The 17,500-nt window shown below is 43.5% G+C and overlaps 1 protein-coding gene across 1 annotated transcript in view; it reads right to left on the bottom strand.

The window, feature by feature from the left end:
- The window catches only part of cacna1ia (calcium voltage-gated channel subunit alpha1 Ia), a gene marked incomplete at both ends in the record, with an annotated part of 282,782 nt that overhangs the window by 148,604 nt on the left and 116,678 nt on the right, over positions 1–17,500 (bottom strand). The window contains one exon of the mRNA XM_080723189.1: positions 12,547–12,706. Coding sequence (XP_080579315.1) covers positions 12,547–12,706 — 160 coding nt within the window. The remainder of the gene's footprint in view (positions 1–12,546; positions 12,707–17,500) is intronic.

Here is a 17,500-nt window from a genome sequence, read left to right as displayed (position 1 = left end):
AGGAGCAGTGTCCAAAAATGTGTTTTGCAAGAATCGGCCTCAAGGTGGCGCTAGAAGAGGGCCATGTGAGAATTGATGGGTGGATGTTGTGGTTTGGCAGGCAAGGAGTGTGTGTTTGGCATGGATCGGGGCAACGGTTGCGGTGGAGGTTTTGATAGTATCAGTTGTCAATACTGGAGATGTGGCTTAACGGCAGAGGGCACTTCTTTCAACATAAGATGCTGCATTCAAGTTCAGGAGAGTTTGGACAAGGCAATTTCTCTTCAATGCGGCCTTCATGTATGGCATGGAAAGAGGGCATTTGCGTTTCTTTGACCATTGTAAAAACTGCATTCATGGTCTGGAGAGGGCACTTTTTTACAGAAGGATAAAAGTGCAGGGGCTCAAGCCCCCTTTCATGTCTATGTGTGAACGTGCCTGGTCCCTGGTGTGGCTATTCTGATGGCAGTCCCCTGAACAATGTTTGTGTCAAGGTTGATGCAGATCAGAGCAACGGTGCACGATTTAAAAAGTATAAGAGAGACAGAGAGAGAGGCCCTGAACAACGGCTGCTGTCCATGGTCCTGAAGTAACAATAGCCACTGTCCATGGTCCTGAAGTAGCTGTAGCTGCTGAAAATACTGTATATATTTAGAAATGTTGAAGGAAGGTAATGGAGCAAACATGGACTGTTTAGGCCTTTTTATTAGTTACAGGGTGCAGGCATCATTTCGATGTCAATACATCTTCGTCAGGTCATGACCTGACGAAGATGTACTGACATTGAAACGTTGTCAATCTTGCCTGCACCCTGTAAATACAGTTTTTTTCGATTGCTAAAACACATTTTTCAAAACTGTACGTTTGTTTCAAAACTGCACACACAAAACTCCAAACATCAAACACAAATTGCTAAACCCTGGCATCCCTTTGCAAAACAACTCTTTGCCATCAAATCTCTTAACATGTTCACAAAATGGAACTCGTGTTTTCATTTGGTAAACACAGCCATATTTTCACATGACACACACATGCATTCATTGAATAAACACAACTAGCTTTTGGCTGAACACTAGCAAGCATGAACAGAACACTGAAGAGCAAAATTGAAAACACAATTGTCGAAATGGAACACACTGAATGAATGTCAATTACTCTGGTAAATGAACCAATTCCCTTTTTGTAAAATGACCCAGTGTATGCCCACTAATTTCATAGACAAACATAAAACAGCACACAAATATGCAGACAAAACATTTTATTGACTGTAGGTCCAAACGTTTACCCCCAAACACTCCAAACACACAACGCCTCGCATCGCGAGGCGTTGTGTGCTTGTAGATCGGCTGTTTTCAATAGTTTTGTGCGACAGTCTTGTATGATGTAGCAGGGCTTTGCTTTACCAAAAGACGTACACATTTGAAACTTGGAGATACAAGTTTTCTGCCCGAGAGTGACAATATTTTAGTGATTACAGTATGTTGCGAGGAAAACGTTGAGATAATAGCCATTTTGGTTAGAACTGACTGAAAATAACTTTGTACTTCAAGTTTAAAATTATACTAAATAATATTTTTTCAAGTGTCCAAATAAATTCCAAATATTATCAAATGATCTCGCGGCACCCCTGGACTGCCGTCGTGGCACCCCAGGGTGCCCCATCACCCACTTTGAAAACCCCTGGCCTAGAGTGCCGCATGAAGCCCTGACAGGCCTCAAAGCCCACATCTCCACAAGCCTCCTCCATGGCCTGAAGCAGTGGGACCTGGCTCTGAATTGCTCGCCTGACCCGAAAGTTTAGAGATTTGAATATTTGTGTGTTGTGGATTGATGCTTTGAGATTTTATGTGAGAAGTGTGTGCAAACCTGAAAAGTGTGTCTTGTGTTTTGACAACAAGGTGATGTGAAATTTACATCAGAGTGTAAAGAAGGAAAGTCAGAGTCTAATATGATAAGGAAATCTAAAGTAGTAACAAATTGAGTCAAGCGATTGGGGACAGAAGTAAAGGTTGTGAAAATTGTGCCAAATTTTTGAAAAATGTGTTTTAGCAATCGAAAAAAACTGTAATAAAAAGGCCTAAACAGTCTGTGTTTGCTCCAGTACCTTCCTTCAACATATTTAAGTCCCGTTCCTGAGATGCACTGGACCAGCCTAAACCAGGCTAGAGGCGCGGTGGACACTCTTCATGCATTTTAAAATCTTCTTCTTTTTATAGCCGATCAAGCAATTTTCTTGAATCGTCTCACAGATTTTTCAATGAAATTATTCCTCTGAGAGAGAGACAGAGACAGAGAGAGAGAGAGAGAGAGAGAGAGAGAGAGAGAGAGAGAGAGAGAGAGAGAGAAGAGAGACCATGTGGAATATCCTCTAAATGAGAGTTGTGAGTGGTGTCAGCAAGAGAAAGAATGCACTTGACAGATAGGAGCATTAGAATGATCAATATACTTTAGAACCAGTAGAAAAGTGACCACCCATCAATTCCTTTTATTTGCAATGGATTCCAATGGAGGGCCTTGGCACATTGCCGCTGTAGAGCAGTAATCAATAAGGACATCCAACAAAGACATCGGAATACAGAAAAGCCAGAAAAGTAGCCAGAAAGTGCAGACCGCACAAGAAGAGGAATGAATGCATGAGAGAGAAAGAAAGAAAGAATGCATAAAAAAGGGGTAATGCTAAAATTAGAGAATTGCGGCGAAGCAATTATATAAATGTAAACAAAATATATGTGTGTGTGTGCGTGCGTGCGTGCGTGCGTGCGTGCGTATGTGTGTGTGTGTGTGTGTGGCTGTTCATCGTTGGCAAGACAGACATAGAGCCTCTCCATCAACGGGCCTATTACTGAACACGCACGCACGCACACACGCACGCAAGTACGCACACATGCTCTCTCTCTCTCTCTCTCTCTCTCTCTGTCTCTCTCTCTCTCTCTCTCTCTCTCTCTCTCTCTCTCTCTCTCTCTCAGGGTCACTGGTGCTGTTTAGCCATCTCGCTGTCTATCAACCCCTCATCTCTATCTGTCTAACCCTGTCTGTGATTTAATCTTTCCAACTCCTCCTGACACTGTCCCAGTTCCTGTCTGTCTGTCTGTCTGTGTGCGTCTGGCTGTCTGTCTGTCCTGCTCCCTTCCTCCTCTCCTCTTGTCTTATCTCCTTTTCTGTACCTAGTTTAGTTGAGTTTATTTGAAAAGCAAAAAGCTACACAACCAAATACTGTAGGTTACCAGCAGTTTGACAAACCTCACACAAAAAAAGTCCATGGACTTATTTCCATTGTGTTCCTCTCACAAGCAGCAATTAAAACCAATTTACAACAGAACGCAAACTCGACAGTGACATGAGTCAAAACTAAAAAGTTCAACCCCTAAAACTAGAACGCATAAGTTGACCTATTTTTTACAAAGGAGCCTTTCAACGGCCAAGCTTTTGCAAGTTGTTTAAATGCCCTCACGTTGTCAATAACAGCGACACAGCATAACTAAACTCCTATCAACTTGCTTCTCCTCTTCCCGTCATGTCATGTCCTGTCCTTGTCTCCTGTCTCCTCTTCTTCCTCTTCCTCCCCAACTCTCCTTTGTCTACCAGTCAATATAGGGGGCTAGATTCTGCTGACATGTGTTAGGAGAGACTACCTCCTTTGTCCTTGACCTCAGGCCACACATATGCAAACGCAGACACATGCAAACATGTGCACGGCACGCCACGCATGCACACCACCTTGCATACTCGATAGCACAGGTGGCCACATTGGGCCGTACTCCCTATACTGAACAGAGAGCAGGAAGCGCAGGAGTCGCCCCATCGATCAGGTGGCGGTGGCCCCCAGCGTGCGCGCGTATACGTGCACGCGAGACCCATCGAATTCACATCGACTCGCAGGCTCTGTGCCAACTATTGGAGGGCACAGCACAATGACGGGCGCACTGTCGGGGGGAAGTTCGCGTAAACGACTGACTTGAAGGTCCAATCTAAAGGGCGTTAAACAATGAGAGAGATCATTGTGCGATTCATTGGCGATAATAACTTGAACCGCGTACAGTACAGAGCCTCAGGTCCAGTTGAGTTTACTAATTCTATGAATAAGCTCTGTGCATACCTGGGACTACAGTTATGAACAGTTTCTATTCTAACTGTTTGTTATGTGTCATGAGTACATCCACACAGAGTGCAAATATTATGCAGCGATAAAGAAATTTATTTTCAAAATTCAAATGTTATTTTTTCATTGCGAATTAAAGCATCAACCTGTATGAATATGGCATCACCAAAGAAATAGTTTGATGTGGAATATTCGCAGATGCATCTTCAGATCACTTATTCCTCACTGTGTATTGACCTTTATAAAGGTCCTTTATCCCTCCTTCTGCGCTCAGAAAGGATGGAGAAACAGAGAGAGCAAGCAGGGAAAAAAGAGAGAAAGAGAGGGTGACAGAGATGGACAGACGGACGGGGGTACACCTGACAGAGTAGCGGAGCATGGAAAAGACTGCGGCACACAGGGTCGGACAGGGCCATAAATTCGTCCCTGGCATCTTAGCCCAGACCGGCCCACTGAACATAGAAGATCAACAAGCCCACAATGTATCGATGCAGCGACATGTTGTGGCCTCAGCGGTGTTTGGGTGGGAATCCTGGGCCAAAGTAGCCGTCATTGGGAAACTAGGCCGGTATTCAGTTGATAGACAAGCCAGTGCACGTGGCCTAAACCGAAAAAAAAGGGGACAAAAAAGTGGTTCTGGTTTGCTGGTTCCGGCCGCCTGATAACTACAACAAACTACAACATGACGTAATGTTATTTCCGTAATAATGTGAATCAATTTGTTTATTCTTGCTAGTCGCGCTACGAGTTAGAATAAAAGATGAACATTCCAAACGATTATTAAAGTAACAAAACACAGCACCGGTCATTCCGGTGTAGTCCGCCTGATGACTACAACATGACAAAGCTATTTCCTGATGACTACAACATGACAAAGCTATTTCCTGTAGTCCACCTGATGACTACAACATGCCAAAGCTATTTCCGCTCTGCATAAATACAGTAACAATCCTAAAACGGGTATGCCGGATGCCCAGTCACACACAGGCCTACAGTATAACCCCCATCTGGCAGCACACCAAACACCTGTCAGCAGAGGCTGGTCATGGTACTAAGGGAGATGACGGTACAGATTGGGGAACATGTGATCCAGTAGATGAGTGTTGAGCATGTCATTCACAATGTCTGACTGGAACACCTGTGCGGTGTGACCTTCTCTCTCTGTCCTCAGTTTCCTGTCTCCTCTGTCACATCAAAATAAATGTAACATCTGGTGAAAAGAGCACCAGGTCGGAGGATTTTCGTGTTCTTTTTTTGTTTGTTTGTTTGTTTGTTTGCAAATATTGAACTCATTCAGTATAGCAAATTAAAGACCTAGTGAAATGAAAAATATGTTTTATATCAAAAGTACATAAAAGGCCAATCTTAATTCCTTCCTTTTAATGTTAGAATAATAGGCAACTTGGTAACAAACATTTTGCACAAGTGGCAGCCTGGTCGTGTCTCTCTGGCCGCGCCTGAAGGGCACTGCAGGCTACAAATAATGTCCGGGTTTCCCAAAGCGATCCAGCCCATCGTAGCTCACGCATGGTCGTAGAGACCAAGCCCCGACCGGCATGTTCCCGTGTTTAAATGGGTTCGGGCAGAGCGACTTATTTAGCCGCCTACAACTAAACCAACATTCAGATTTCACAAACAAAGTGCTTAATAAAGTCTCACACCTGTCTAAATACGGTACTGCATTATATAATTACCCGTATCCACTGTGTTCTTTAATAAGAAGCCTTATTATCCGATTGCTGTCTGTTTATCTCAATGGGGTTGGTGCGTATGGGGAACGCCAGGAAATATATGGGAAAACAGAAAGCGATCGGATAAAAAGGTTTCTTATTCAAGAACACGGAGGATACGGGTAATTATAGAATGCCGTACCGTATTTAGACACGAGTGAGACTTTATTAAGCACTTTGTGAAATCTGAATGTTGGTGTAGTTGTAGGGGGCTAATTAAGTCGATCTGCCCGAACCCATGTAAACACGGGAACATGATGGTCGGGGCTTGGTCTCTACGACCATGCGTGAGCTATGATGGGCTAAAATCACTTTGGGAAAGCCGGCCAATAACACTAGCAGGCACCATGTGAGTCGGATTTTCCTGTGTCATCGATTGAAGGGATGGGACCTTCTGATTGGTTCAGAAACATAAAAGGCTTCCGTTTTAGACTGATACATCAAAAATAAAAATACAGAAAAATCCATTTCAGTAGGACTTTAAACAACAAAATACTTTTCTATATTTTCAAAATATTTTTCTGCAAACTAAGCTTATGTTTGGGGTGGGGATGATCGATTCGAATATTTGGTTTCATTATTTAATATTTAGCTCTGAGTTTGGACCAAATGACACAGTATACCTGTCCCTCAAACTAGCATGGTATTGTTTACTCTGCTTACAAATGACAAAGACTGTATCCGAAATCGATCTACAGTACAATACCAGATCATTGTCAGACATCAGAGATGTGCTTTGTTTTGGGAGCTATACTGACATCTAAGACTTTTACTCCCCAGGCGACCAGTAGTACATTTCACAGAATAACATAAGCAATTCACAGCACTACGTATAAGCTGTGTTGACACTTTGCTTTGCACTTGGATGAGTTGTCTATGTTCAGGGGACTGTCATTATGTATTTTGTCCATGTTCGTGTTCTATCAGCTTGTTTGTGTTTGTGTGTGTGTGTGTGTGTGTGTGTGTGTGTGTGTGTGTGTGTGTGTGTGCGTGCGCGTGTGCGTGTGCGTGTGCGTGTGTGCGTGTGCGTGTGTGTGTGTGTGTGTGTGTGTGTGTGTGTGTGTGTGTGTTCTGGTGTGTGTAGCTGTTATCCTGGCCCGGTTATCAGGTGAACTAGCGTGACTGAGCATTGTATTTTGTAATAAGATGGGTATCACACTAGCCCACAGTACAGCCAGGGAGGAACAGCCGGTGTTGTTTGTTTATTTAGAGCGGCGGGAAGGAAATAGGACACCGAATTAGGCATTCCAAATCTGAAGGGAGGAAAGGAGTGAGACATCCTGTCCTCCTGTGGGGCCTGCCGTTGAACAAGTTACTGTACCACAGTACAACAGGAGCTGTTCAAAATACTGTGTTAAAGGGGAATTTCCGACTAGCCGTTTTACCACGTTTAATCTGATGTTATGATGGCCATGAGCGATCGGACCGACCACGAGATGATTGAGTGCCCAGGGGCAGCTGTTAGGGGTTATATGCCTTGCCTTGCTCTGCTTTGTTGAGCGACTCAGGGCACCCCTCTAAATAACATTTTCATCCACGACACCCCTGAATTACACTGTTAATTCTTTGCAAAAATATATGATCTACAAGCTCACAACGCGTCACATTTTGTGAGCTTGTAGATCGGCTATATTTGGTGAAGAGAGTTGGGGTAGATGGGAAAAGAACGCAGCAAGTACAGTGCAAATCAGGTCTGTTTTACTAATATAGAGGGTCTCAGTGGTTAAACTTACTGAAGTGATATTGATGAATTCTAAATATGATCAAAGTATTCTGAGGCACCCCTGAACTGGCATCACTTTGGGAAACCCTGGTCTATGCAAATATAATTGGCCAATATTCCCATGGGAGGCAAGTCGGGTGGGGAGAGTGATATTTGTCACTATCATACTCCTACGGGCTGGGGTGGTGCCTGCAGGGAGTGTTGGGAGGGAGGAGTAGGTGACGACACACAGATGTGTGTGAGGGGAGGGATTCATTGGCATAATGACTCAATTAGGGAGAGAAGGGGGTTGCTTGGGTAGACTGGGAGAGCCGAGTTTGAACCAGGAACTTTCCAATTTCCCGCCAGCATACCAAATAAAATTGTGTAAAAATTGACCCATTAAATGAACACTGAGGATTCTTCTGTGATGCCTCAAGGCGACATACACCAATTCTTGGCCATCTGGCCAGTGATGTATATCAGACCAGTTACCCTTTTATGGATATATATTTATGGATATCATACATGGATATCCCTGTCTGTAGGACCAGCAGTTAGTGTGGTATGTGGCCGATGTGGCCTCCATATACCGGTATGGGCATTCCCATATGAAGTCCTGTTAGATATGGGCTTATTATTGATGACATCAGGTAACTCCATATTTCGGCATAAAAGGGATTCTGTTAGTGTGACATCACAGTGAAGCCAGAGCGTGATGTCAGAGCGGCAAACCCATTCTGTTAAGAGTGGTTCCCCTGAAATCATAGTGACGTCAGAGCATGATGTCAGAGCGACAAACCCATAGAAACACAGAGTCAGGCGTGACAGACAGAGACACACAGATACACACATACGGACAAGCTGTGACCGTTCACATACTAGTAAGACCCCTCAGGGCGACATGCGACCTAGGTCGCGCCAATTCTTGGCCATCTGCATTTGCAAGTGTGTTTCATGATGACATCAGCGATCTCCATATATGGGCATAAAAGGGACATGAAGAGCATGATGTCAGAGCGGCAAACCGATTCTGTTGAGAGTGGTTCCCCTGACATCATAGTGACATCAGAACATGATGTCAGAGCAGCAAACCCATAGAACCACACACACACCCACTGAACCACAGACAAACCCATAGAACCACAGTGTCAGGCGCAGGGACGTGCTGGGCCCCTGATTCAGCCCGGGAAAAAGAGTTGGAGAGGCCCTCATTGCGCGCTATAGAGAGAGATCTCTCTCTATAGCGCTGCTGCTACTCAAAGATTTGCCATTTCAGATCATGATAAGTGACAAGCCAGTGGGCCAATTACATGAGTTATATTTTGTTGTTGTCGGGTGGAAACCTTGTATGTCCAAAACCGTTTGTTTTGTATTTATCATTTTAAAAATGATTTAAACTAGTGAAAACAGCCGATCTACAAGCACACAACGCCTCGCACCGCGAGGTGTTGTGTGCTTGTAGATCTGCTGTTTTCACTACTTTTGTGCGACGGCCTTGTATGATGAAGCAGGGCTTTGCTTTGTGAAAAAATTTACAAATTTGAAACTTGGAGATACAAGGTTTCTGCCCCTACAGTGACGATTTACTTTGTTGGCCGCCCAGCCCCCAAAATGGAAAGAAGGCCGACATTTAATTTTTAATTTTATTCCTAATGGCCGGCCTGGACCGGCCAGGAATGAACCGGCCGTTCGGGAGTTGTCCCGCTTTTCCCAATGGCCAGCACGTCCCTGGTCAGGCGTGACAGACAGAGATACAGACAAGCTGTGACCTCTGGTCGCAACTAAACTTGCGAACTACAGTCGCAAAATAAGCACATGTATAACCTGAGTGGTTACATAAAGGTTCAGGGAGTTGTGTGGCTCTCATGGGATTGAGAGATGAAACAAGATAATGTGATAATTGGAGAGCTGGGCAGAAAATAATGAGGCAGTGAAAAGCAGAGAGGTAGAGATGACAAGTATAATGAACAAGTGGTGTAAGATCTCCTTGTGCTTTACTTGACTGTGACACTCAAAGCCTCTCCAGCTCAACCTTCAAGAGGCTAACACTATAGCCCTTCACTTACCATCAGTCGTGGAAAAAGTACTCAGATGTTTTACTTACATATTGTCAATACTGCAATGCAGTAATACTCTGTTAGGGTGCCCTCACACCAAAATACCTATGAGAGTGGAATCCGCGTTCTGCCAATGCATTTCAATGAGAGTGGAGCGTTTTTTGCAGAAATCCTCTAGTCTACTGGCATGAAACCGCTCCATTCTCATTGAAATGCATTGGCAGAACGCGGATTCCACTCTCATAGGTATTTTGGTGTGAGGGCACCCTTACAAGTAAAAGTACAGAATTCAAAATGTACTTATGTACTTTTGTACTTAGTAAAAGTACAAAAGTATTGGTGTCAAAACCAAAGGTAAAAGTACTCATTATGCAGAATGTCCCATTTCAAGTTTTCAAATGTATAAAGATCTTTTGAAAATAGCTGATCTACAAGCTCACAATGCATCACAATGCGTAATAGTAATTAGCAACTAAAAGTGTTCAAATACATGTAGTGGAGTAAAAGTACAATATTTGGATCCGAGATGTAGTGGAGTAGAAGTAAAAGTATTGGAAATTGGAAGTACTCAAGTTAAGTACAAATACCTCAAAAAAGTACAGTACTTAAGTAAATGTACTTAGTTACTTTACACCGCTGCTTACCATAACTTCAACTTCAACTGCTAACTCACGCGGGCCTTTAACTTCAAATTAAGCAGGTCAGGCTAACCTCAGGGATATGCTAATACAGCGTTTAAGCAGAAGGTGTATTCATCATCTTAAATAACAAGCAAACCGGTGTTCAAATTTGAGCTTCTTGTGATCACACAACATGTCTTTTTTTACAGCCAGCAAAACAAAACAGAAAAACACAGCTATGCAAATTGGAAACTATCCGTGGGGAAATATGCATTATAGCTTTATATTCGGTGCCATTGAATGGCATATCAGACAGAAACCCACAAAGTAGTGATGTTTACGGTGTCACGCTGCTGTAAATAAATTTAGCCGAGCATTCAATACCAGGCATGTGCACACATAGACATCAAAGGGGGCTTGAGCCCCTGCCCTTTTATCCGCCTGTAAAAAGTGCCCTCTCTAGACCACGAATATAGTTTTCACTGTGGTGAAAGAAATGCAAATGCCCTCTTTCCATGCCTTGTCCAAACTCTCCTGAACTTGAATGCAGCGTCTTATGTTGAAAGAATTGCCCTCTGTGTAGAAATCCGCGCCATTAACACCACATCTCCAGTATTGACTTCATTATGCTTAGTTCAGTGTGGTACCGAAAATAGCCAACCTCCAAGCTCACAACGCGTTGCAGCGCGATGCGTTGTGGACTTGGAGGTCTGCTATTTTCGATGTTTTCACCAAAAGTGCCCTTTTAGAAATTTCAGCCCCTGCCTCTCTAACATTCTCTGCACGTCTCTGTTCAATACATGTCAACGCTCATCCTCCCACAAAAAGACGGAGCGGACACTCGGGACATTGCTGGCTGGAGGACACGTTGTCCCCTTTGATCTGACTATTAGATCTGTCATTAGAACACGCTGATGTCAGCACAACCACGCAACGCTAACGTACACGCAACTGGACATAGGCTACACATGGAAGAAGTTCAGAACTCCAACTTGAATGCACAGTGCACACACACACACACACACACACACACACACACACACACACACACACACACACACACACACACACACACACACACACACACACACACACACACACACACACACACACACACACACACACACAGTGTATACACACAGTGTATACACACAGTGTATACACACTGGGACACACACAGGTGAGCCATTATCCTGTGCTGACATCAGCATAACGTCACTGTCGGGAAGAAACCTCTCCAAGTTTCAAATATATACGTTTGTGTATCTTCAAACAGTTTTAAAATGAATAAATACAAAACGAACGGTTTTGAACATACAAGGTTTCCACCCGACAACGGCGATCAAACAATCAAAGGGAGGGTGCCATCACAGCCTTTAATGCACAACCCGAACTCTGTTTAGTGGGTGCACGCACGCACACATCCCTAGTACACACTCACGTGCGCACGCGCATACGAATGCTGACACACAATACGCCTAGATGCAAATGCATGCAAACACACACGCAGCAGCAGGTGAATCTTCCATGATGAGGGGTCATGAATATGGAATAATGGTGCTGCATGGAGCCTAATCATGCATTAGTTGTTGGCTGGGATAGAGATTGATAGAGAGAGATTATTTTGATTATAAAAGCTCCTATATTTCTTTTGTCAGTATCTATGTCGATTAATCGGAAGAGATGCATTTCACCATGTGGAGCAGACAGATGGGATGCATTATCTCTCACAGTGTTGGCTTAATATACTGTACACAATGATAGTCTGTCTGTCTGTCTGTCTGTCTGTCTGTCTGTCTGTCTGTCTGTCTGTCTGTCTGTCTGTCTGTCTGTCTGTCTGTCTGTCTGTCTGTCTGTCCAGCCATTCATTCTTCCTGCCTGCGTGTGCGTGTGCAAGAGAGAGACAGAGAGAGAAAGAGAGAGAGAGAGAGAGAAAGAGAGAGAGAGAGAGAGAAAGAAAGAGAGAGAGAGAGAGACATATAAAGCACCGTTCAGACTTACTCCATGGACACGCAGTCTAAACACTTGTGCGCCTCCAGTCCGCAACGGCTGTTGTTGATTGACAGTCACTGTGTTTTATCACTTCCCTGTCATTTCCCACATCAGCCACACCTATACGCAGAGCCGTGCTGCTTTCATTGGCTTCAGGAGCTCATGCATGCACAAGATTTGAATTATGTCGGTTGAGACGTGCTCCATTCAAATTAAATCTGTCCTTGTCAGTCCGTCTGATGCGAGACATCAGCGAGAACTTTGCCGTATCACACTACATGGACTCTCACGCAAGCCTCCATTGGAAATGAATGGTGTTCACACACGCATCACAGACTTTGTCTGAATAGCCCTTTATACTCACAGAGTGAAGTTCTCCTCGGTATAGCAGCGGTTCCTCAGTAGCCCCGCCCACAGCTGCACTCCGATGATGCCGAAGATGAAGAAGACGAAGAAGCAGAGCAGCAGTACGTTGCCCAGCATGGGCAGTGTGTCCAGCAGCAGGTTGACCAGGATACGCATGCCTGCACGCACACACACACGCACGCACGCACGCACACACGCACACACACAAACACACACAAAGCAGCAACAAGAGTTAATATACAGTAGGCCTATATAGCTTCAAAATCAGTCTAACCACCAGTGGTGTAAAGTAATGAAATACATTTACTTAAGTACTGTACTTAAGTACAATTTAGAAGTATTTTTTTAACTTTACTGGAGTATTTCCAATTTCCAATATTACTTCTACTCCACTACATTCCGGATCCAAATAGTGTACTTTTACTCCACTACATTCATTTGAAAACTTTAGTTACTAGTTACTTTGCAGATATAATATACATTAATCCACTTTAGCCCTATTTTATACCAAGGCTGTTTGAAAGTAGCTGATCTACACGCTCACAACGCGTCGCGTCGCGTCACATCACAACGCGTTGTGTACTTCAGTACTATATCTGTAGATATTTTGTACTTTTACTTTTGGTACTTTAAAGGAGTAGTTCACCCCCAAAATGACTTTTTTTCTATTGATTAGTCACGCCATGGAGAGTAGAGTACAATAATATTTTTAGTTTTTTGTTTCGAGTAAATTTACCCCCATTGATTCCGGATGGATCCGGAACGAATGGGGGTACATTTATTGTTATCACATTTTTGTCAAAAAACAAAAAATATTATCGTACTCTACTCTCCATGGCGTGACTAATCAATAGGAAAAAAAAAGTCATTTTGGGGGTGAACTACTCCTTTAAGTGCTGTATATTTTGATGCCAATACTTTTGTACTTTTACTCAAGTACATTTTGAATTCCGGACATTTACTAGTAAATATTTCTATACTGCAGTATTGATACTTTTACTTGAGTAAAGAATTTGAGTACTTTTCCCACCACTGCTAACCACTTTAACCTGATATACACTGACCATTTTAAAATAGCAGATCTACGAGCTCACAAAGCATAGCATTGTGATGCGATGTGAGCTTGTAGATCTATTTCCCAAAAAATGTAATCTTTTGTGATGGCACCAAATCTTTTCAGATGAAGGTCCACAGCCAAATACAAGTTTGAGAACCAGTTCTCGCCTCAGTTCTCACTAGGGGAGTCAAACTGCCAAACGGTCAGGAGGGAACACATGGTCATTATCTCCTCATTCATTTGTCTGACTGTGTAAGTGCATGTGCGTGTGTGCGTGCGTGCAGCCAGACTTGCATACTACTGGGCCGATCAGTGTGGTATTTCTTGTGCCGGCTGACAACAGGCCAACCACCCCAATCAGTGCAATTTCACAGAATTGCACCTTTCTAGTTAAACCATGCACTTTATGGTGACCTGCAACGCAAGTGATGTAAGCTCTGGTTTGGACCCTCCAGCGCGTTGAGGTGTGTATGTTGGATAAAGGGTGTTGTGTTTGGTGGTGTACATCCATACCCCTGCTCTGCCTGCCTTTCTTGCTGGGCTGTGGTTGTAAGCAGAGCAGGGAGGCGTGTTGACTAGATTGGGAACATCTGGGCCCTGGTGATTCCCTAGGCCTAGGTGTCATCATACTAATGCCCCCTGACTAATCAGTCTCTGGCACTCTACTCCAGACAGACACCACTATGGTTTGTGTCTGTATTCTGGTGTCTTACAACACTGCACCATGCTGTCCAGAAATACCCTGTATCTGTGACTCTTGGAGGCAGGTTTATGGACATATTTTGTGGAGAGCTCTGTGCGTGTGTCTGGCTGTGCTGTGTCCCTTTTGTTCCAATGTATGGAGATCCCTGATATCATCAATATGTCGTCACAGTGCTTAATGTGCTATGATAATGCACTAAGTTCTCTGACAACGGGTACAACGGGTGTTGTGTAACCGGTCCGGAAACGCAACGGCCCCAGCGGGCATCGGCCTAGTTTACTGAATTTGGTGTAAAATAAAAACATTCAGCTAGAATTTGTATGTGCATCTCCTCTACTTGTCAGCATCCTTGAAGTGAGTATCTCTCTCTCACACACGCACGCACGCGCACGCACGCACACGCGCACACGCACACGCACGTCGTCAACATTGTATGATATCTTTTGATATGAGTTGACAGTGACAGCTGTGTCTCCCCTCATATTTCTACCACAATCAATAAATAAATATTGCCACACTTCCCAAAGGTGAGAGTGAAGCTAAGCAGCCATAGAAAAGTAAACATGAAGGAGAAGTAGTCCAAATACTGTTACCAGGAGGAATTAATGATCAAAAGAAGAGGTTTATGTGTGTTTTATAATATTATAATTTATACCTGCAAAGTAACTTGTAACTAAAGTTTTAGTAAAAATAAATGTAGTGGAGTAAAAGTACAACATTTAGATCTGAGATGTAGTGAAGTGGAAGTAAAAGTAAATGTACTTAGTTAGTAAATGACACAGGGGTCTCCAGCCATGATTGGACGGAAGCTGATTACAGGAAGGCAAACGTGTCCCCATGTCGGGTGATAATGACCTCATCCCCCATGGAAGGCCTGTCCCACGGTGACGACACACTGTGATGTGATTAGTGGAAGATAATGACACATGATTGGACTAAAGAGAGACAGAGAGAGAGAGAGGGGTGAGACCCGCTGATGAGATCAAAGCGCGAACCACGCACTGACACCTGGGAGTGTGTGTGTGTGTGTGTGTGTGTGTGTGTGTGTGTGTGTGTGTGTGTGTGTGTGTGTGTGTGTGTGTGTGTGTGTTGTGTGTGTGTGTGTGTGTGTTTGTCTAGCTATACTTATGGGGACTAAACGCATGTTCACACAGTCACCTGCAGGGGACCACTGACAGTGTGGGGACAACATAGTTAGGGTTAGGTTTAGGTTTAGGTTTAGGGTTAGGGTTATAGGGTTAGGGGTTAGGTTTAGTGATAGAGGTTAGGGTAAGGCCACAGGACTTGCATAAAAATGAATGGAAGTCTATGTAATGTCCTTACAAGTTATGTAAATATATAGTGTGTGTGTGTGTGTGTGTGTGTGTGTGTGTGTGTGTGTGTGTGTGTGTGTGTGTGTGTGTGTGTGTGTGTGTGTGTGTGTGTGTGTGTGTGTGTGTGTATGTGTGTGAGTGTGTGTGAGTGTGTGCATGTACGACTGCGTGTATATGTGTGCGTGCATACACTTGTGTGCACGTGTGTGTATAATTTGTCTGTGTGTATCTGCGTGTGGGTTTGTGCGTTTGTCGGCAGCACACTGGGTCTAGAGCATAAAGACACTACAGGAGGTTAATGCTCCACAAATACAACAGCATTACAGTATGAACACTGCTGAGAGGATGACTGACAGGAGCGAGAGAGAGCGAGAGAGAGAGAGAGAGAGAGACAGTGAGAGAGAGAAAGAAAGAGAGAACATTATATACGGTATCTGGCATTGTTGCCAAATGTTTGCAAATCATCGTTATATCGCTTATATGTCCAAAATCGTTCGTTTTGTATTTATCATTTAAAAAATGAACTAAACTAATGAAAACAGACGATCTACAAGCACAGTAGATCGGCTGTTTTCACTAGTTTTGTGCGACAGCCTCGTATGATGAAGCAGGGCTTTACTTAGCGAAAAAACATACCGGTACACATTTGAAACTTGGAGATACAAGGTTTCTGCCCGACAGTGACGATATGCTTGTCAAATGTTTTCCTAATACGATATGCCCAGAACAGGGACGTTAAGTTAACGCCACAATGATCCGACAATTTAGAAATAGAAATAAACGCTCACTGTTGCATTCTTACAAGGGAATAATCAGACAAATCCAGATGCAAATTGGGACAAATTGTTTCAATTACAAAAGCATCTAGACTAGAAGCCACAGTGCACACGATGTTAAGAGTGCAGGTAAATTGGATTTGTACACACATTTGTCATTTGACTTAAGTGTGAGTAATGCTTAAATATGATGGTGAAATGAAAAATATGTGTTTCACACTTTTAAAGCATAAACACCGTCATAATGAGTACATCTATCATCCATTTTGGTGTTTTTATATCAAATTTGAATCTTAATTCCTCTAAACGCAAATGTACTGTGAGATTAAATAGATCATAGACCCTTAAATGAATCTTGATTTCATTCGCCTGTTTGATCGATGCTGCATGAAGGAGTTTGAAAATGTGTGTACATGATTTGACTAAAGCGACCAGCGAGTCGAGATGCACACTGAGATAGACAAACTAATCGTTTTGTCCAAACATGTGCCACACAGTTGCCAGGCTATCACAAGCATATAGAAAATAGCCGCCTTCCAAGCTCACAACGCGTCGTAGTGCGTTGTGAGCTTGGAGGTCGGCTATTTTAGATATTTTCACCAAAAGGCCCTTTTAGAAATGTCAGCCCCTGCGTCTCTAACATTCTCTGCAGTCTGCACGTTCCTGCTCTGTCTCTCTCTTTCTGTGTAATGTGTTTGAGGAGTCGATGTTGGATGCAGAGAAGTTGTGTTGCTGACGGTGGATGGAGGCTGCAGTCTGAATGTGCTTGTTCCCTAGGGTGGCGTCGTCATTAGGACCACACTCCCATTAGGACTAATTGGGTGGAGAGAGAGAGGGAGAGACGGATATGGAGGCAGAGGCGAGAGGGAAGAAGCTAGACATAAGTCCCAAGGGGCTGGAAGAAAGGAGAGAGGGAAGAAAGAAAGAAAGAAAGAAAGAAAGAAAGAAAGAAAGAAAGAAAGAAAGAAAGAAAGAAAGAAAGAGACAACAAACAAAAGAAGAAAGGAACAGAAAGTGAGAGAGAGAGAAGGGGGTAGAGACAAAGAGATCTGGAGAATCACAGAGTAATCCATCTTTTTACTGTACTCCTTGTTCCCTATGTC

Source organism: Nannobrachium achirus (assembly GCF_963921795.1).
Source record: "Nannobrachium achirus genome assembly, chromosome: 4".
Lineage (NCBI taxonomy): Eukaryota > Metazoa > Chordata > Actinopteri > Myctophiformes > Myctophidae > Nannobrachium > Nannobrachium achirus.
This window is presented reverse-complemented; position numbering and strand designations above follow the sequence as displayed.